General features: G+C 39.8%; 1 protein-coding gene across 1 annotated transcript; it reads right to left on the bottom strand.

Annotated features, from left to right (window-relative positions):
• Positions 1 to 1,120: 1,120 nt before the first annotated feature.
• On the bottom strand, positions 1,121 to 18,077 carry dedd (death effector domain containing). Its single transcript, XM_044351590.1, has 5 exons — positions 17,768 to 18,077; positions 14,814 to 15,450; positions 9,441 to 9,545; positions 9,155 to 9,292; positions 1,121 to 6,399 (listed from the first exon to the last, which is right to left on the bottom strand). The coding sequence occupies exons 2-5, from the start codon at positions 15,373 to 15,375 to the stop codon at positions 5,993 to 5,995; spliced, it is 1,212 nt and encodes a 403-aa protein (XP_044207525.1). The 5' UTR covers positions 15,376 to 15,450; positions 17,768 to 18,077; the 3' UTR covers positions 1,121 to 5,992.
• Positions 18,078 to 22,640: the final 4,563 nt, after the last annotated feature.

The raw sequence follows: 22,640 nt of genomic DNA on the forward strand, positions 1-22,640 counted from the left end.
TCGGCATAATGGTTGTCCGGTGGAAACTGTCATAAATCGACTTTTATTCAGTTTTAAGCCACATTTTTACGCTAAACTATTTAAATCTTGGTCTTTGTTTATGACCAAGAAATAAGGCCAAGATCTTTTGAAGTATATCTTTTAATGGGATGAAGGATTTTAGTCATCGGACATCTGGATCTTAAGTTTCCAGAGAAACAAGCTGAGCAATCGTTAGCAGCAGCTCGGCTCACACGTCTGTTTAAACAAGAGTTTAGCCGACTTCACTGCATTTAACACCGTCAGAGCTCGGAGCAGAAATACAGTCACTCTGCGTTGTGCTGCTGTCCTCTGCTTCTACCATCTCATGCTGATTCATTTTGAAAGAGCAAACTGCAACACTCAGCCAGCCAGCTGGCTAACTTCATCACTCACTCAGTCAATCACTCATGGACAACCGTGGTTGTAGAGCTGGACTCTGGCCGTTCCAGCCAAAAAGAGATGCAATCAAGTTATTTCTTAAACAAATCAGCACAAGATGCAAAGCCCTGGTGAGCCTCAATAACAGAAAACATACAGAAAGAAAGACAGAATTCACATCATCATAAACATACAGCCAAAGCAACCAAAGAGCTGTTCAGGGTGAAGAGATGGAGGATCTCACCTGGCCGAGTCAATCACCTGATCTCGATCCTGTTGAGCTGCATTCTGCCTGCTGAAAACCAGACTGAACAAGCCAGAGCTGAAGGTGTCTGCAGATGTCTGAGTCCAAGACTTCAGCCTCTCATCGACATCAACTAAAAATGAAATGTGATGATTGTGTTTGACTTCATGTGAGTCTGTAGAGTTACTTGTGAACTCCTACACTTGTGTTAGAAGGGATATATCTCCCATACAGTTCTTTCTATAGTGATGTAAACCTACTCACATTAAAGCTGAGACTTGGCACATTGATGTAGTATCCATTATTTTATGTGCTGTGTTTATTATTTTAAATGAAGTACAAAACTGTCTGAATACTTGTGTCTGGATTGTAAATCTGCTGCTGCAGCGACTGAACTCAGTTTAATGAACGAGTCCACTGATTGCAGAGTCTGTATGAAAACACCGTCTGGAAACAAGGACACACGACTAGCCAACGTATTTTCAGAAATTTGTTTAATCTATTTTGTACAAAGTTGGATCATACTGACTGACAGGCAGCAGACCCGCTGTCACGGCGGTTAGTCAAAGCTCAGTTTGGTGATCAATAAATTAACTGATTGCGGAGTATCCATGGCATACAGAAAACGGCAAGGCTTACTTTTATTGGTCAACAGTTAAACAGAACTAACCACCAACTTTTGTTATCATTTCACTTACATGTGTTGAAAGCTATACCATCATACTGGTAGAGTGTTTGGTTCATACTGACATACATTACATTCAAGTCTCTGCAAGAACATTCATGGCCCAAACAAACTCGGTTTGCCTAGTTTGTCAAAAAAAGTGTTGCCTGGATTTGAGAAAGTCGACTTTCTCGTGTCCATAGAGTGACGAGCTGATAAGCAGGAGGCGAGTGGAAGGAATGAGGACACGTGTATGAGAGAAGTGAGATGCACCAAGGCCCAGTGTGTAAATGTTCATACACAGTTTAAACATTTACATGTGTTGATTATTCCACAACTTATAAGCATTAGATCTATCAGGAAGCGTCTTGTGTAAATATGTCCTCTATATTTTGTTTTACAGTCAGATCTGGAAATTGTACATTATTTTCCACCAACAAGATTAATTTTTATATGTGCCATGTGACATGAAAAATTAGGATTGGGACTTCAATAAAACCCATCCACTTCATTTATTAACAGTCCTACGTGTCTGTTTTCAGAAAGAAATGCAAAAGTAAGAAAACCTGACATCCAATAAAGTTATTTACAAAATGTTAGCACTGTGAGCGTCTATGACATTTCTGGGGGATCATGAAGGTTACATGCAATTTTGCGTAAAAGACAGCTGCATTTAACAACTAACATAACATACAATCAACAAAACATACACCAACCTATATAATAGATACTAACTTTCAACCTTATATGAAATTCCACTGGGGTAAAAATATAAAATGTAGGCCTACTTTATATAATTCACAGTATTAGTGGCCTTCCAATCATGACTTGTGTGTTCTGATATGTACCCATGGATGTGATGACAACAGAGATAATAAGTAAGGGCTTTTTTTTTTTTTTTTTAGCAGGAAACGTATATACAGTAAAATCATACACTTAACTTTTAATATGATACGTCAAAGTAAAATGCTGAATTTCAGCTCACACTTTAACTAAAAGAGGCAAAAATTTGATTACAAAAATTTGGCAAAAAGAATGATAATGCAACAAGAACAAATATTCACAATGGGAAGTCGAACACTGACAGAGAGCTCTGTTAAACTCTCTCTGGTTGAGAACCGACCTGAAAAAAAAAATGTAACAAATCTTGGACCTCCTCCAATTCAGAGCCGAGTTTCGTTGGGCGTCCCTAAACAATACGCAACCAAAATATGATACATTATCAAACTGTTTAGACAGAAGCACAGATCTTCCAGTAAGGAAAACACATTGATTTTTAACATGTTGGATTTATCCAGAGCATACATCTCACACACACACACACACACACACACACACTTTTAGTTTCACAATCCCACTTCAGGGGCCGATTGTTATTTTGAAGAACTGAATCAAACCCTACTTTGCTGACTAAGTACACATTTGCAGCTACATCGTGTGAGCCTGCGAGCTGACTGGTATTATTTATGTCAGTCATTTGGCTGTGTGCACCGAGCAACAGAACAGTAAAGGAAAAATACCACATATTGGCGTCTTATTACGATGATATTCGGTCTCTGATCTACTTCTGTTACAGGATTGAAATAATCTCATCATAGAGCTGCATTATGCTACATTATCTTTGATAGAGATCAGTGGTTTTCAAACTAAAGTACTGTGAGTTTGCATTGAGTCGTAGTCAATCCTGGTACACCCGTCTAATTCTGTCTTTTTAAAGCCACAATGAAAATGTATGACTGCAGCCCGGTAACCGTGGGAACTGTGTCCATATTGATTGAGTTTGCTCTACAGGGTTTATGTCATATGTCAATACTCAGTGCAGGTGCAGGAAGTACATGACATCTAACTTTTTACTAAATGTGACCACAATCTTTCTCTGACCTTTCCATACCATAGTTACCATGATGAGATACTGAAGAAGCAAGAATTTGAAGTATGTTGTCATTAAATATATATTAAAAAAAAATACTTTAACATAGCACAGTCTCTGTGCTGTGTTTCAGTCAGACGGCTGCCGACATGCTCAGAAGTTCTGCACCTACATGAGAACAAACATCCAGGCGGGAGCCGTCTGTGTTCCTGATTCACACAGTAAACAAACCTGCCATCATCACCCCACCATCAATCCCATTTAACACTTTTGCCATATGCTCAGAATACAATTGTAGAATAAACACATTGTGAATGAAATGCTTCACACTCGCACTGTCAGCCTGCGGTTTAGTGCCTCTGGAGGAAGGAAGCAGAGGGCAGTGGAGAAAGCTACAAATAAATTGCACTAAATGTCTGAAATCAAAGGTTGACGAAGTTGAACAGACGGACAGCTGTTCCATCGACAAACAGTCAACAGACGACTCTGCTGACGCCGTGACACCCATACACTGTGTCTGTTCTTGAGCTTATTACCATGACAACTAAAGTGAATCTACCAACACTGGCTGTGATTTTCACAAGGTCATTTCAAATAAAAAAACAAATAAAACTTCAATCTTGTAACAGTCTTACATAATGAGTGAACAGGGGTTAGAGGCAGAGGTCAAGAGGTCCAGGCCGACAATGAAAATCTCAAACACCTGTAAATGACGACGTATCGATGTTCCATCGGATAAAACTCAACACAACGGTTTAAATATTGGCAGTGACTGAGATTAAAATTCAACCAGAATCACAGCTGCTGTTAAAAAGATATTTGAGATTCAGCCTGTCACAATAATTACATCATCAACTTATCAAACTAAATACGGACATGACCTTTATCGGTTTTGCTCTTTGTGTTTATATGCATGTTTGTTGAGAACATTTTAGCGAACATGATGCCAACAGCATCATTTACTGTGTGGTCTGTCTACTGGTTCAGCAGGTTGTTTCCAGAAGGTTTCAGCGTTTTGATTAATCCAGTTTTTGCGAACCACAACTGTGGAAAACCGCAGTACGTAGTGTTCATGAAACAGGCTGTTTACCCCTTGTTTTTATTGTTTCATTTAGCAAGCTATGACAATAAAACGTTAAACTCTGGGGGAACATTACTGAGTTGTTTCATTTTGATTTTGAGAAACTTTGCATCCCAACTAACCTGGAAAAAGTTGTAAACAGTAGTGAGTGAACGCCGCGAGTCGTTCCTGTTCAACAAGTGCTGCTTTATGAGTAAAGTCCGGTCCCCAGAGGAATCCTGGGTAATACTACCACCTACTGACATAGACCAGCAGAAAGCACCAACAATACTAATGCGGTGGTCGTAAATTTGAATGTTTTCTTTTTTTTTTAAGACAAACAGAGAAGGACTTGTGTATATTTAACTCATAAAATTCCCTTTTTTTAACGTGAGCATCACGCTCGCCCCGACAAATAAAAACGGCTCCTGACGTTTCTAGAAACCCAAAACTCTTCGCTAGTGAACGTATGCTGGGGGTCTGTGGACTGTTTGTGTAGGATGCAGGTATGTGAAGAAGGTGAAGGTCCTGGCACCTCTCAAAACAGGTACGTATGGTATTTGAACTGCTATTACCATGTTAACTGCAACTGTGGCATAAAACGGTCTTAAAATGACAATAATATCTTTTATCACAATTATTTCTGGGACAATACATCGTCCAACAAAAGTCATTATTGAGATTTTGTTAAAAGAAAGCCGAGACTCACCGGCTGTGTCAGAAATCACTCGTTCACTCCTCCCTATATATAAAACACCCGATCATTTATTCTATAGTGAGCAGTAAGTTGAGATTTCAGACACGTATTGTTTTGCATCTATGAAACGTGCTACACTGCACTGTGGGATTGTTAGCACATAGTAGTGAACATGCCATGGACACCACCTTCATCATTCGGTTGTAGAAAGTTTGAGGACATTATATCGTGGATACATTTACACACTCAGAATTCAGACACTCAAATAAAATGGCATAAGGTAGATATAGTGCACTATTTACTAAATAGGGAGTGATTTCGGACACAGCAAATAATGTTGAGAGTGACCAAATATGAGCCAGTAAAACAGGCTCTAAAAAGGGTTCATCTTTACAGACAAGGAAACTCTTAAAATTCTTGGGGAAGTAGGATAATAAGATGACAGAAACAGAGAAACAAATGGTAAGTCTACTACGGTCTGTGCCTTTCTATAACATACAGAACACTTTCTGATTGGTTTAATCCAATCAATCTATAATGTACCTGAAAAACTGAAAGTTTTCACCAAAAATGAACCACTTTGACAATAAAGTACAGCTCCCACTGGGAGTAACTTGTCAGCTTTAAGCATGTTTTCTGTAGTAACTCTGCTTTTCAACTGGAGTTAAGAGCATCATGGGAGTCAACAAATGTGTTTCAATGAACTAACATACCAGAAATAACAAACTTGTCTTTAGATTTAATGCACATGAGATCAGCATTCTCCTCCCTTGAAGAAAATGAACAGTTTCATATTCAAAATTATGTCAACCTTTAACGCATTGCCTACTTTTTGCTGACACAGTTCCCAATCACCTCGCATGCTACGCTTAGGGGGTGACAACTAGATATCCTCCGGTCTTCGCTCTCCAGGAATCAACGGGCTGGCTGGAAATTCTTGAGTTTTCTTTTAGGCACGCACTTCAGGCACCTCAAATGACACCACCACATCTCACTCTATTCCCCGCGAGGGAAGCACAGCAGTGTTCCTTCCGAATGCTATCACCTGGACAGTGTATCTAAGAGACACAGTCTTTGCTACTTCCTGGGGGAGCCCCTCCGCTTGTGACCAAATTACGGAGCAGTTTGCGCCGACCTGCCTGGTAGTCCTCCTCGTCTACGTTGACCAACAGTTTTATAGCCTCATGGCCCACAGCCTGTTTTAGGGAATCTGTGATGAAGACCCCTTTAAGGGCCTCTAGCAATGATCCGTTGATGTAGTCCCTCCAGAAGGCATCCAAGTAGGTAAGCTCGGAGAATTTGATGTCACAGATGATGGAGCCCAAATCTCGGGATTTGAGGATAGTGTTGGCCTGGTTGAACCGCTCAAACTGCCGCTCCACTGCCTCTTGCTTGTTGGAGAAGACGTTGCCCTGAAGTGCAGATTCATGCTGGCAGTACTCAGCACGAACCCGAAGGCGAATATCTGAGGAGGAGAGCACAAGGTAAGAGTCAGAAGAATCGAGTCAAAACAGAGTGAACAAGAGAGCAGGACTGAGACAAATGACCTCATTTACATTTAGAAATGACAACATCCCAATGACAGCTTGCCTGAAGTATGCTCGAAATGAACTGGTTCATTCTACCAGTTCTCCAACCAGGTCTGCAGGTAAAAGCATCTGTAGCTGTCTAAACTCTCTCTGATTGAGAACCGACTGAAAAAAATCTGCTCTATCAAATCTTGGACGTCCTCCAAAGGCGGTTTCGTTGGGCGTCTCTAAACAATATGCAACCAAACTATGATACGTTATCAAACCACTGAGACAGAAGCAGATACCTTCCAGTCAGGATTTATCCACAGAATACATCACACACACCTCGTACACATGTACACACAGTTCTTTTTAGTTTCTCAATTAATAATTAAGAAATGGGTTTCACATGATCCAGCATCCCGCCTCAAGGTCCAATTATTTGTTATTTCTGGTGGATTATTTTGTTAGGAAACATGTCGGGAACTGAAGATGACATGGTCTGCTCTCAGGTTAGCGACGTCTTTCAACGAAAAGACACAACAGTGTTATTGCCCAGAATGTTGGAGACGATTAGCTCTCTAATAGAGCAGAAATCTGCTGCAGTCCCCACTGAATAGACTGAGTAAACACATTGGAGACAACACCAAAAGAATAACTGACAGAGAGAGAGAGAGCTGCATCTCTGTGGGTGAAGACTGCAGAACTGTGTGGAGTCACTTAACTTGAGCAAAGAGCTAAACCCTTAACCGCACGAGCCAAGGACAGTTAGAATAGAAGCTGCAGAGACAACAAGTCATCAGTCTTAAAGAAGGTGATGAAGGGAGATCGGCAATCAGGTTTTTTGACACCTGGCTTCCAGACATGCTGGTATCGGACACCAAACAAGGAACTGTTAAGACTGACGGGGCACACAGAGTCCTCAGCCTGCACAAGAAAAAACTATAAAAAGGCCAGCTAACGTACAAGGGCAACAAGATTCACATCCACCAGGACTCATCGGTCCAGCTGAGTGAGGCTAGATGTCAGTTCAACAGGACATGAACAGCTGATCTGAAAAGGTTCCAGATGTACTACTGGGACAGCTTGTGTTTCTGTTTCGACGGTGAGGAACACACCTTCAAAAGTCCTCGACAAGTGGACGACTTTCTGAACAGGAATGTGTTGATTGACTGCTGATTATAAGGAATAAATGAACCGGTTTATACTGCACATACAGCACCAACCAAGTGGAGGAGTAACAAACAAAAATGGAGCTGTCTGTGTGTGTGTGCACTCCAAGAGACTATTTTGGACATTTTCATTGACCTAACTCTCTAATTCTCCTAACTTTGTGCTACATTGTAAATTTCTCTGAGAACTTCAGCACAGAGATGTTGGGATATGTAGCCCGACCTAACGCAGCTCTGTCAATGGAACCACATTCCCACACTTACCCAGTGGAATTTACTGTGCGAGGAACTGAGGCTTAAAGTTTTACTGCCGTTATTGGTCTGTGTGTATTAATCACTGTCTCTCTCTGGGGTGAAGGGACATGCAGCGGTGTGACTCACTGACATGTTTTAACAGGACAACAGAGGTCCAGAGCAGAAGAATAAGATATCAGACTCTAGATACACACACAATAATTGTAATTATACAACACGTAGTTCCAATCAAGCGATCTGATTGGTCAACTAGACATTTAGAACGAGACTCAAATCAGTGTGACAGCACACCTCGCCGTGCTCAAATGAAAAAAGCCTCATCACTCCATCACAATGAATATCACTCCGCCATTCATTAGAACTACAGACTGTGACGTCACGCTAACAACAACAGTCACTTCTGGGTAGACGACTGGTGGATGATTTGAATTGCGGAGATATGTGAACTTGGCAAACTGGTTTTTTTCAGTTACACACAGAAAAACCTGAACCCTTCTTCACTCTTCATCATTATCTGGCTCCCCCACACACAGCTAAACTTAACCATTTTCCCTTCAGTTGAGAGTTTATCTCAGCTTCCACTCCAGCATCCTCCATCAGCTGTGCTGTTGCTACGGCGATACTAGCTTAAAAACGTCTGTGAAGTTTACAGACAAAGTAGCTGAATCTGTCCATGGAAAAAATATTTTTTTCAGCAGATATTTTAGTTACTACGAGATTAAGCTAGCAAAGCAGTTTTATGTTTATATGTGTTGTATTTATCATTCAGCTGAAGTTGTCTGGCTGAGTCAGCAGGGACTAGAAATCCTCTCTGTTGCTAGGTCGTTACTAAGGGTCGGTCTACTTGCTGGAGTAGTTAACTAGGTTTTATTACATTGGATTATACTGACGTGAGTGATCGTTTACCAGGTGTTAGTCATACCCCATGTATTTCCATGGAAACGGAGGAGCGAACTGTCTCACAATATGAATAAATCTTGTTTATATCTTTTATTTTGTTGGTAAATGTTGTATAATCACAATATTACACTCGAGGGTGTGATTTACCTTATTGTTGACAAGCGCCTCGTTCTGTAAGCATCACTGAATATTACAACATATTACACGAGAGCACACCCTCTTGTGTAATATTGCTTAAGTAAGATGAGTTCATTGTTGTTTTGGTTCTGCACATAAGATTGAAGTCTTGTCCTTTAAGTGCAGGTTCATAACAAACAGTTTTTTGGCATCATATTCTTTAAGATCAGACAAAATGATCTCTCTCTCTGTTGTTTTTGTTTACCACATGTTTGCTTCTCTCTGCAGTCAGCTGAGGAATGACTTCTCTTCCGTTTGCGGTTGGATACGGGAGTCGCTGGCTTTGTTCGGGGCGGGCCAACATGGGGTCCTGACGGAGAACAGCAGATGACTGGCTGAGGACCTGGAGTGTGACATTTAATGTTAATCAAGCTTCTGCATCACAGCACACAATACACACAATACAATTAGCTACGTATGAGAATGTCCCATTAGCTGATATATTACTCATCTTACTCTTGATGTTTGAAGAGACACAGACAAACACCCACCTGTCCTCCTGTGAGGCGCTGCGTCCCTGCTCTGTACTGCTCCTCTTGGTGAAATGTAGCGCACTGACGTCTCCTCCAGATACTTGTCAACGGGGTCTGGGCACACTGAAAATGACAGTTGATGTCTGACGTTATTTTGAATCTCAGTTGCAATCATCACATTCAAACTAGTGGATGACATCACACAGCAGACAGAGCCGACGCAGACCTTCCCATTCCCTTCAATGTGTCTACACTTTTGACTGGTACTGAACACACCTACATGTTTATGTTTATGTGTGTTTATATCAGTTATTTTCAGTCAAATAGGACACAGAGCCAAAAGTAGCAGCCAGTTTCAGCTTTAATTTGAGTCAGTTTACATCAATATAGACAGAACTGTGTGGGAGATACAGACACAGACTGTGAACAAACAGCGTCCAAAGTTTAGTGGATCAAAGGTAATTGGACACACATGAAGTCAAACACAATCATCATATTTAATATTTAGAGTAAAATCCTTTGCAGTCAACGACTGTCTGAAGTCTTGGACTCTTCGACATCAGGAGACACTTTGTATCTTCTCTGGTGATGTTCTCCCAGACCTTCACTGCAGACTCCTTCAGTTCTTGTTGTGGACTCTCTGCCTTTTGTCTGGTTGAGATCAGCTGATTGACTGGAGGCCAGTGGAGGATGTTCCACCTCTTTGGTTGCTGTGTTGGTTGTTGGGTTTTTTGTCCTGCTGAATGATGAAATGTGCTCCAGTCAGTGTAAATTCATGCTGTTGCTTCTGTCAGCAGTGAGCCGTACATGTCTTTACTATAACACAAGCATGTTTGACAGGCGAGCTGCTCTACTTTGACTCATCACTTGTTCCTTTTTCTTCTTTCCATCTTTTTGATGAGGGATGGGTATCAAGTTTTCAATACCAGTATCTATTGTTCTCTATGATTTTGTAAAACAGAGACAAGACGATGTTTTAACTGTAATTCTTCTTTTTCTTCTTTTGGCAGAAACTGTTTAATTTTTAACAAGATTCAAACAGAGTAAAAACATGTAAACAGGTGAAAGTCAATTCTTTCTTCAGCTTCAGAGAGTTTTTGTTGAGGTCATCAGCGAGTTGACTCTGTTCTCTGCACTGATCACGTCTCCATCTGGAGACAAAACTGAATCTGCTGAGGAGGCCTGAATGCAGAGGGAGGTGTTAGAGGGTCGTTGAGATGGAGACCTCTGTAGACTGATAGTACCATGTTTATATGTTCACTGATGGCTGGTCAAGTGTCAGGAGGTAGGATCCTCCTCTTCCTCCTCAGCTCTCTATCTTCTTCTTCCTCAAGTGCAGAGAGGTTTTCTTGGAAGCTGGAAGATGACACTGAGATATTATTGTAATCAAGCTATGCTTCCTTTTGTGTTACAGAATTTAAGAACATTGGTATCAAAATATTTATTCAGACCAGATCATCACATGTACCTGTCTCTCCTCATGAAAGCAGCCTGGATGTCTAGATACCAGTCAAAACCTCTTCCCACTATGAGAAGGGTTCTGGTGTCACATCCAACACAACAGAATGGTTGTTAAGACTGACATATGGGCACTACTGTAAATATTATTAATGTTCTGTTTAAACTAGAATTATATTGAGGTTAACAGAGAGGTTTTCTTTCTCACCAAGGACACGTTGCTGCTTCTCCTGGAACAGTCTTGACAACGGATGATTTCATCCCGGATCCTTGCTGTCCAAGGTTGATCGGCTGCACTATGCATGAGACTGCAGCTTCTCGCTTCTTCCTTGTTAACATTGATTTTGATTCAATCTTAATTAACTTTATTCTATTTTTATTTCTATTGATTGCTGGACATTAGGACTTTTTGAGGTATTTGTCACGTTTATGAATCTATATTTTGATGTTAATCTAACGTCGTCTTGTGTAGGCGGCTAAAGTGAATGTGCATGTATCTGCTGAGATATGATTCATTGATCTTCATTCATCTTTAATAGTCTACATAGTAGGGTTATATTATGGTTATATTATGGTCTTTGATTGTTTCCAGTCTTATAGCAGGACAGACTCAGGAGGATTAGTATCATAACTGGACTTGGTTCTGGCACATCGGCTCTGTAGCGCCCCCTGATTACTTTTAGCATAGAAGTAATCAGGAGTGTAACTTGATATCTGAAATGATCTTGGGTTTGGAAAAAATGGTTCAAAGACGCCCCCTAGAAAATTTCAAAGTCAAAGCTCCAACCTTCAAATGTGACATATATGTATGAACTTTGGTCGGCACATGTAACATGTTGAGACTTGAAAAAGCCTCTTGGAGCCACAGCTTTAATACAACAGGAAGTCAGACACTACTTTGCATTTTGTTTTGCAAAATGAAGCCATTGACAGGTTTGTACTTTAACAAACTCCTCCTAGAGATTTAACCCGAGCGACTTCTAACTTGGTAGGAAACATCTAAAAGACCTTTGCAATACAAAATTACAAAGACTTTTCATTTTCATGGACCTCCCTTGGCGTGACACGGACAGTCAATTTTGCCCAAAACATGTTTGGGGCATTAAACAGGAAGTTGCTATAACTCCACCTGACATTATCCAATCTGTCCTAAATTGGTCATATTTGATAAGAGTCCAGGCCTGAACACATCTGCATGTCGATATTGAGTCATAGTCAAAGTGCCACCTACTTTAAAAGGTGCTATATAAATAAAGATATTATTATTATTATTATTATTATTATTATTATTATTATTATTATTATTACTGACAACAGGAAGTCAGCCTTCTGTGACAAACATCATCCGATTTACATGAAATTTACATCAACACATGATATACAGCAACAAGACGTAGGTGCTCTCTGGTAAATGTATTGCTGTGTTAATATTTATGTAGTTTTGTCTACCGGCAACAGGAAGTGAGGCCTAAATTACACATAGTTCATCAAATAAAATATTTCCAATATTTCATCTCCAGCTCCACATACTGCACACAGGAAATAATATTTCACTCATTCACACAATGTCCAATAATCAAGAAAATTAAGAGCTGAACTCTAGTAGTGATACCACGACAGCTGCTCCCTCTGATACATGTGATGTGTGAGGGTCCGTTCATCACTGCTTGCAGCTTTAAGTATTATTATTCTAGTACACCGCTGCATCTTTGAGGAGCTCTGACAGTTCTGTTGTGACTGGGCTCAGATGAGGCCAGCGGGCTCCACAGTGCCCCCCAAACGCATTTAATTTAAATGAGTGTGTGTAGTTGAGCAAATGCAGAGAGCGAGTGGCAGAGAGGTGACGGTGAATGTAAGCAGAGCAGAAGAAAAGGTCAGCAGTGAGTTGTATGACATTTGGTGGGCAGATGAACCATCAGTCATTAAGTTTCTCATGCTTGATGAGAGTCCAGGAAGTGATAGTTATATCCTCCAATACTCATGAAAACGTATATCCATGTCAGTTGCCTTCTGGTAAATGTATTACTGCATCATGTTGCTCCAAATGAACAGCTCTTCACGTGTGGTGCACCCCGACGTGCACAAAGGTGCGAGGGCCCGATCATCGCTACTCGCAGTTTCAATTATTATTATTATTATTCTAGTACACTGTTGCATTTTTGAGAGGTTGAGACTCACGAACATTGGCAAACACATCAGAACTGGTAAAACTGCAAATTTCTGTAGTGACTGAGCTCAGGTGTGGTCAACCAGATCCATAGTGACCCCAAACACAACGCCATCAATCTACATGAAACAACAAACAGCTGCCCGGTCAGGTCTCCATATGAACACTGCAATCATTCCTCCCCTTCAAATGTGATTTAAAAGTTTATCTGAACTCTCATATGAGTCTTCAGCAGTCTGAGTTCGTCATATCAGGTGGATATCTGACACATTTACAGTCTTTTTAGCATCAAATTCCCTCTTTGTGTTTCCTTGTACAAGTATAGTAACAAAAAGAGGAACTTTGGCACTAAAAAGACTGTAACATTGAAAGATATCTACTTGATTTGACTCATTTGGACGCTGAAGCTTCATATTAGCTTCAGATAAACTTTTACATATATATTTGCACAGGAGGAGGCTTGTGCATCACTTACATTGTAAGTGCATTATAAAGTGATGTGCATTAGATTACATAGATGTTCCTAATAAAGTGTTTGGTGAGTGTATAACTGTGATATTTCACATATGTTACCATGTGCTCAGTGTTTATTCTGGATGTCAGAAATCTTTCCTTCTAGTTTTTACGTCGCTGTCTAAAAACATTCTGTTGTCATCAATAGTCTTTTGTGCTTCACACAGAAATCAGTCCACAGTTTGTTCCTGCAGCCGAGACGGTCGGGGAAGGTTTCATTTTTTAAGTTGCGTTACAACTCGTTCACTCGATGGCGATAAAAAACAATGAGTACATGTACGTTGTTTCACAGTTCTTACATATAGAACCTTTAATGCTGTATCATAGTGGATGTGCAGAATACACACACTAGGGTCGGGCTGATGGGTCGGACCGTTGTCCATCATCAACCCATCAGCCTCTACCATTGTAACATCAGGATTTAAAGGGAACATTTCAGTCATGGTCTCATGTCGTCCCTCCTCCAGTTTGTGTTCATGACACTAACTGTGCAGGTGAGGGTCAGAGGGCAACAACAGACTGGAGGTAATTACACATCAGTATTGACTGTTTACTGAGACTTTCTCAGTGTTTAGAGGCTCGTACATTCTGCTGAGAGTCTGATGATATAACGTTGTTTAATATTGAATGGGACTGGCTGTGCACTGTGATGTTGCTGAATGTTAGTGACTGAGGATAAAACACAACTTTTAGAGTGACCTATTTACTCAATCATAATATTTATAGAGGTATAATGATCATATTTTTGGTCTAATATAAGTGTGTTGTTATCCTGTAATCATACAACATTTTATCATATTTAATATGCCTTCGATACAATTCAGTCACATGCTGCCATCATAATGTAAAAGCAGCTAAAAGAGATTCTCTGACTGACTTCCTTCTGTTAACGTTTCCTCTCATACAACACGCCAGACACTGAGGTCACAACATGCAGCGACATAATGGAAGCTGTTGCTGTCTTGATATCGAACCTTTTTACTCTGACAGTGGAATAAACGTTGAAAAACTATGAATGTTATTTGTGTAGTTTACCTATTAGTGTGTAATATATATATATATATATGTGGTATATTTTTGATCATACAGTCATATTTAATATCTCCTGTTATCCTCTCTAGTCTCTTGGCTTTTGAGTGCTTTGAGTCAATGAAGCTCCTACAAGTATGAACCTCGTTATACTGGTCTGCAAGTTTAGTTAAACACGTATTGAACTTCTGCTGTGGACACACTGATGACGCTGCTCTACTCACCGGCCTGTCGTTTCCTGAGTGTGACATAAGGTAACAGGTCATGGCGGGTGATAATCCTCAGAAGCTGGAGCACATGTCGGAAGTTGGTCTCATCACAGCGACCCTGGCGCTCTAAGGCCAGCAGGAAATCCCTTCCACTCCTGATGCCGCCGCGCTCGTATTCATCGATCACATCAACAAACAGAAACGACAGTACCCTGACGTCTCTATGCGTTAGCTGGGCTCCGACTATATCAAACATGCGGTGGAGTGAGTACAGCCCGTGGGAGTTGTCCACTGCTTCCTCAGGCCAAGGCTCGAAGCCTCCATCTCTTCTGGACAAGCTGGAGTTGGGGCAGGAGGAAGAAACGTTCCTGTTGGTCACCGCCCCGCTGGTTGTAGCCACACCGGAGCAGCCAGGCCTGCCTGTCAGAGCTCGGTGCTCCAGAGGACCAGCGGCTGCACTGTGCTGACTTGAGTCCAGCTGATTAGCCTGAATGTGAGGCCGGGCCTGATGAGAAGAGTTGTGGGCAAGCTGGGGAGGAATAGCAGCATTGGGGAGCTGAGGCTGCTGTGATGTCATCTCAGGGCCCGATGATGAGAAGGGATGCTTGAATCCCTGCAACTCCTGCTGTCTTCCTCTGCTCCAACTGATGAGCTACGTACAGGGAGGATCACAGATTAATGTACAATCATCTTAGACCAAGTTTACCATCATCATTAATCAATAACCAACTACATACGCAGGCTCTCCTGCAGACCACCTCTGCTTATGTCACATTAATTAATTATACTTTGATGACATATATCATGCAAAGAAACAGAACAGCACCTCATCATAACACAGCAAAGACCACATATTCAATCAAGGACGCAACTGTTTGGACAAAGATGTCATATCATATAGTGAGATTATATGAATGTGTGTCGGCCGCTGTGGGCTTTGTTTCAAATCAATGAGCAGGACTGTTTTATGAGATTTTTGCATAAATGTTATCAAGTGTCTTGACTGTTGTCACAAAACGTTATATCAGTCTAATACAAATGTAAATCATATTCATAGGATTCAGCCTCTACAATCATAACTTATCTCCTTACAGTCTGCTGCAGAGTCAAATATGCGATCAGCCGTGCCGTACACAGACCTCAGTCAACATGAATTAAGGTAGATCTGACACATTTAGAACGTATTTACACGTTTAGATTAGTTTGACACTTATGACGGTGTTGGCTTCATATGATCCAAACTTCTAGAAATGATTCAAATGATCTGAACTGATGCTGAACTTTATGACCTTAAATATCAGTTAAACGAGGTTCTAAACTTTAACTTCAACCTCAGACATGCTGACCTGAGATGTGTTCACAATCACACAACTAACCCCTCATTCACTACTACCTCTATAGACACACATGGGGTATAAAAGATATCTCTGGCCCTGCCGCATCGATTTAGATCTTTTTTTTATTACTGTCCAACAATGTAAAGGAGTGCGATGCTAAATCAGTGGTGTATTCTTTAAATATACAAGAAGCCTGCTTCATGTCTTGCTATCAGTCAGCAGAATATTATTTTCCCACCTGTATCCATGTAGTGCTGATGGTGCAGGATGAGAGTCACTGAAACTGTTACCTGTCTGTCTGTCTGTCTGTCTGTCTGTCTGTCTGTCTGTCTGTCTGTCTGTCTCAGTTCTTTTGTTTTGAAGCCAGTGTGAGCTCAAACTGGATAGAAACATTTTCCCCTTGGACTGGACCAAATGAAGCAAACTAAAGATGTAAATGCACCCTAAAAACATAATTAAGATCTGGACCTCGAAGGTTTTGACCCTTCTGAAACATCAGCTGAGCTAATGACAAAGCAAAAGCCTTTATGTTCCCTTGATCAACCATGGTGACTTGCACCTTCTCCTGCTTACACTGGTGTCTATTTTTGCTGGTTATAACACATGGTAAACCTTGCTTAAAGGCATAGCTGATATTTGTCAGTCTGTAATTCTGATAGTAAAAAGTCAAAATGTCTGCAATGAGAAGGCCTAAAGCTTCACTGTCTAACTGGCTCCATCAGCTGGCTTCACTTTATGAGAGACTGTTCAAAGATGACAATCATTTGCTTATCAAACACAAACTGACTGAAGTAATTTCACAAACAACTTGCATGATGACAAAAAGACATTAACACTGAGGATACTGTCGCACTGGACTGGTTGAAAAAGTACTTGTACTGGTCAATTACACCAGATAACACACAACTCACTGAAAACATGAAGTAGAAGGTTTGATATACATGGAATTAGTATGAGATACCAGTCGGTCCATCACAATATACGTGTTTTTTCTTCTTTTCCAATGTCATACGTTATTCATGAAGCACATAGTACATAGGAAATCATCATGAATCACTAATGTTGTTATGAGGCCGTTGTACTACAATTATCTTAGCGCAAGCTAAGGCTACCGTTACCTTAGCTAACTGAAGCAGTGTATTTGTAAGCACACGCTTTGTACGAACGCAGCTAACCTCGCATTTAAATACCTTATAGGAGGACGTTTCTACCGCAGACCAAAAAAGACACACTTATTACATGTCACGCTATTTAGCAAGATAACAAGTTCACCGCTAGCTAACTGGGTAGCGTAACCAGGTAGCCCGCAAGCTAACGTTAAGTAAGTTACCTGGATAATAAATACTAAGCTAACTAACATCATGTTGATGAATCGTTTCTACTGTTACGCTAACGTTAAACATCAAGATGGGGAACTGGTCGTCGTTCCTTCTTATGGGATTTGCGACTAAATAGTAAAGAATTTACTACAGTAGCATAAATGTGCGCATGATTTTCGTCTTGGTTTGTTGTGACTGCTCATCGCTAATATCCACGTTAGCCAACGCTTGCTGTCAACGTTGACGTGACCCAAACTAATGTACATGAAGTACAAGTCAAGTATACCATTAAAACAATATATGTTTCCATTACCTTCTGTCTTTTGGATATTCCTCTGACTCTATCAAAGTTAGTGGGCAGCTAACGCTAAGTTAGCTTCCCAGCGTCTTCTAGCAGAGCAACGCTTCTTTCAGGATACAAAACACGATTCTGTTTAATGATTTGGACGACTATACGGTGAATATCCTATGTAAATGTTGCCAGTTTCTTGCTCTGCGGCACGGCGCCTTCGTTTAATGCTTTTGGTCCTCAAACAGACACCATAGGCCGTTTCGCAAATACCGCCATCTTGGATTTTGAGGAGCGAATGACGTATGTATCGCGATGCATTGTGGGATGGTTTGGGAACATCTTCTTCTCATGATTGTATTCTTCTTCTTCTTCTTCTTCTGCTTCTTCTTCTTCTTCTTCTTCTTCTTCTTCTGGTATCATGGCGGGTTGCAACAGTTCTTATAAAATGCATACCGCCACCTACTGTACCGGAGTGTGTAATATGAGACATTATCCCTGGACTACTTTGCATCATTATGTAAATAAATAATTTCTTAAATGATAGTTGTAATTAAAAAAAACCCTCACTACATTTAATGGTATAATCTTATCTACTTCAAATAATCCACAACGTCTTTCTCTGTGTCCTGTACCCCACCTCCTAGGGCCGGCTCTAGCCATTTTGGTGCCCTAGGTGAGATAAGGATTTGGTGCCCCCCCCCCAACCAAATTACCCACCAGTACTGCCTCGTCTCCACCTGCTCGGTAAAATATGGACAACAAACTTCAGACAAACATCAGACACCACAATGGTTTCAAGACAAAAATAAATATTTTTATTTTTATAAATTAAAATTAATCCTCAAACAAACAAATCACGTATCAAAGAATGAATAGATGATTAAATATTACCAACTACCTGTGAGTAACATCCAAGACACTGAGACTTGGTCATTCATAGATTACAATCCACAGATTACACCTTCCATGATGTCATGTGCCTAAAATGTTCTGGACTGTTCTCATAAGTTTTGAGTATTTCACTGCAGTTTTTCCAGTCATTAAGTCCATTACTGATTATTTTGTAGTTTTTTTGTGAGAACACTTTGTGGCAGAAGCAGTAAAGACTTTTTTTTTTTTTTTTGAATATTCCACCCAGCTTCTCTTGATTTTCTCTCCATTCACTTCTGTAAAGTGGTGGTGATGAGAACTTCTCCCATCCTGTCATTTTGTAAATGTTGAGTCTTATTTTAGCTGATATGGCCTCTGCTGACTAACTCCATCCTCATCATATCAGACGGGATCTGTAGCTGCTGCCTTGATGGACTCACATACTTCAGGATCTGGTCCAGTTGATGGTGTCTGCAGGCTGTAGAGTAGCAGTGGATGTTGTGTCTGTTGTTGCTTCACCTGCAGGTAAATCTAAACATACATGCAAATATAGTTATTAATCCTTTAGTAAGAACATACAATTATTCATAAATTACAACACATCAGGCAATAAACACATGTGAAGCATGAATTATAGATAACGGTTGATCAAAACTGGTCAATTACATGAGTGAAAAAAAGTCAAGAATCCAAGTTTAAATGATTTTTGATGGGAATAAGTTATTCTAGCTTTAATGTGTCCTGTAGACAACTTGAATAAATATAGATGGTCGCAGTCTAATATTGATTAGTATTTAAATTAGCTATGTTCCCTTTCTTATTATAGAAATGATATTTATGATTCAATATATTTTATTGTGCAAGTGTTACCATGATAATTCAAGTATGTAAGAAACCATTTAATCATAGATAATATTGGTCTTAAATGGACCCATAGTTCAGTGTAGTTCTAGCTCATTTGAATTTTGTTTTGAAAAAGATCCAGTAGGTGGCGATATTGCCTTAAAAATTAATGAAAAAAAATTAATTAATGAGTGAAAATGAAAGAAATAAAATCTGTGTGTGCAAGCTGCAGTTTTTGTGACTTTCTGTCATTGTGAAGGTTAGAAAATGGTTAAAGGTTTGGTAAAAGTACTGTCAAATAAAAATAGACTGAAATTTGTGGACAAATGGACAAAACATTCCAGATCTACAGGATGAGTTACGTATGTTCAAAACTTATTGTGCATATTTGATAGAATTATAGCAAAAATGTGTCTGGATTCGTCCATATTGACATTAGTTACATAACTGCAGCTGTAACATGAACAGAACTCACCTGCTACAGGCTGTGTTTCATTGCAGGTAGCTGAAGTGTTTGATATGATGGTCATTTATTGATTTGGACAGTGTACAGTTTTAATCATTAAAGATGCACCGGAGTAATTTACTTATTTACATCCACAGTCCCCAACAATCAAAACATACAAAAGCACAACAACAAGCAGTGCAAAGCAAAAAACACACAGAACACACCATACAAAATAAAAAGCTACAGACAACAGCACATCACATACACCCACAATGTCAATTAGAAATTAATAATGTAAACTCGTCAAATTAAATGCAAGACTACCTGCGCTAATGAGAAGACCATAGATGAAGTTTACACTCAGTGGTCACACAGTTGATTGGTCTTAGTAGATTTTTTAGTTTGGCCTTGAATGTATTGATTGAACAACAGTTCTTCATATCATCATCTTTCACAGAGAACGCTGACTGCCCAAATGCAGGGCGACAAAATGGTATGGTGCAATATTATATAGAGGATGTTCTGAAGGATCTAATAGAACTTACTGAGCAAGTGTACACAAAGTCACATAGTGGAGGAGGACAAACCATTTAAAATTTTATAAACTAGGCACAAATTTGAGAATAATCTAAAATTGTCAAAGCTCAGTAAAGTGTATTTCTCTAGTAGCCTACAGTGATGGAAATGCATTGAATTTTGTCCAGAGTTTTTAGAATTTGTTTGTTTAAGGACTCAAGAGGTTTTATGCCCCCCAACATGTGATGCAATAAGACATATGGGAAAGAATCATAGTATGCAGAAATATACTGACAGTTTCTAATATGTCTAAAATTTGCTAAGTTGTACTTTATGGTTTTAACCGTTTTTCAAATATGTTTCTTAAAGTTCAAATTTGGATCCAGTGTCACACCAAGATATTTAAAATCAGTGACTATGTCAATCCTTTCACCTTTGACATCAGCATTGGGAGGTTGTACCATAGTCTTAGAGGAAAACATGCCTTTTGTCTTGTTTACATTTAGACTCAGACATGACTGATCAAGCCAATGTGTGATCCTTTCCGGTGCAATTGTTAGCTTAGCAGCAGCTAACTCAGCTGTTTTTGCATGTGTGTACACGATGGTGTCATCTGCATACATTTGCAGTTCTACATCATGAAACTGTTTAGGGAGATCATTAATATATAGGCTAAATAATAGAGGACGAAACACTGACCCTTGTGGAACACCCATTGTGCACTTCATGTTACTGGACAGTGTGTCATCAACTTTAACACATTGTCTCCTATCTGATCTGAACTGATCTGCTTCAGAGAGTGGTCTAGACGGGAGATCAGATGTAACTTCTCCAGCAGTTTGAGGCTTCTGCAGATGTTTCCTGAGAGCATCTGGACAGTTATAAAGTAGATATTAGATTATTACAAGCAAAAACATGTAGCTGCAGAGCAGACAAATAACTGCTGCAGCCAGCTGTGTGTAAGTTCAAACTTAGCCTACTTATTATGTAAATTATTACTAAGTTGTGATTTATGCATTACTAAAATAAAAGCTTGTACCACTGAGATAAGTTACAACATAACTGTAACAACTGAATAGTTACACACATACTGCTAGCGTAGCTGTCAATCATAAAGTATCACAGAGCTCACTAATGATGAAACAGCAGTTAGTTTACTACAATGTGCCAGATGCCAAGTGGCTCATACCAGCTCACACATAGCTGGTGCAACCCAGTGCAGAAATCTATGTTTTTATGGATATAGTGTTAGTCATTATCACTGATATTGATCAGTTAAATTTCAGCACAATGCTTTACGTTGTAGGAAGGAGCAGTTATCCAGATAGCTGCTACTAACTGCCATTCAGTCTCATATCCTTCAATCTGTAATGTTATCTGAATCTGTTATCTGAAAATTATACTATTACAAATGAAATGTCTGCACACAAAACAGCATTTTAATGTTTACATAAGACGACATACCTCTATATTAGGCTTTCTTTTCCTCCTCCTCTTTTCTCCGTTGTCTTCCTTACACACCTGAGAATGGTAAAGGTCCAAAACCTTTACCATTATGGAATAAAATGTGAATATGTGCCTCTTGACATCTCACAGACTTGGCCTGTCTGATGTGCATCATCCCTCCGTTTCAATGTGCACAGTACAGCTGCAGGACAGATGAAACACTGGGAGGAACAGAGGTGTAAAGTGTATTTATTTATTTATTTGTTCATTTTTTTATTTTTTCATTTTTCATTTTTATTCATTTATTTTTACAATTTTTTTATTTATTTTATTTTTTCCTTTGAGGGTGACCTGCACCCACCAGACAAGGTGACACCCTTGGTGACTGCTGGTGACTGGTGACCTTTGAGAGAACTTTTAGTGCCATACTTTACATATTTTTTTCTAGTGCTTTTAATCCAATTCAATTCACATCTTTTAGCTAACAAATTAATGAATTTTAAACTGTACAACACAACTATCGCTTGTGTCTCAGATTATCTCTTGTCTCAACCTCAGTTTGTCAGGCTTGATAACAAACTGTCTGACATGATCTCAACTAAAACAGGAACTCCACAGGGCTCCGTTTCATCCCCCTTTTATTCACACTGCTGACTATAGGCACAGTCTGGTATCTTGCCAAATACAAATGTTTTCAGATGACACTGTGAGTTTACTTAACCAAGGCAATGACCGGGCCTACAAAGGCAGGTTGAATCATTTGTCAGCTGG

The sequence above is a fragment of the Thunnus albacares genome, chromosome 5 (assembly GCF_914725855.1).
Source record: "Thunnus albacares chromosome 5, fThuAlb1.1, whole genome shotgun sequence".
Classification (NCBI taxonomy): domain Eukaryota; kingdom Metazoa; phylum Chordata; class Actinopteri; order Scombriformes; family Scombridae; genus Thunnus; species Thunnus albacares.

Bases quoted from the DNA above. Each gene is read 5' to 3' on its own strand.
- dedd (XM_044351590.1), bottom strand. From the start codon at position 15,375: ATGACATCACAGCAGCCTCAGCTCCCCAATGCTGCTATTCCTCCCCAG. The intron at 9,293-9,440 runs GTGGGTGTTTGT...GTCACACTCCAG, and splicing joins AGCGCCTCACAGGAGGACAG to GTCCTCAGCCAGTCATCTGC. The intron at 6,400-9,154 runs GTAAACAAAAAC...TCTCCTCCTCAG, and splicing joins CAGAGAGAAGCAAACATGTG to ATATTCGCCTTCGGGTTCGT.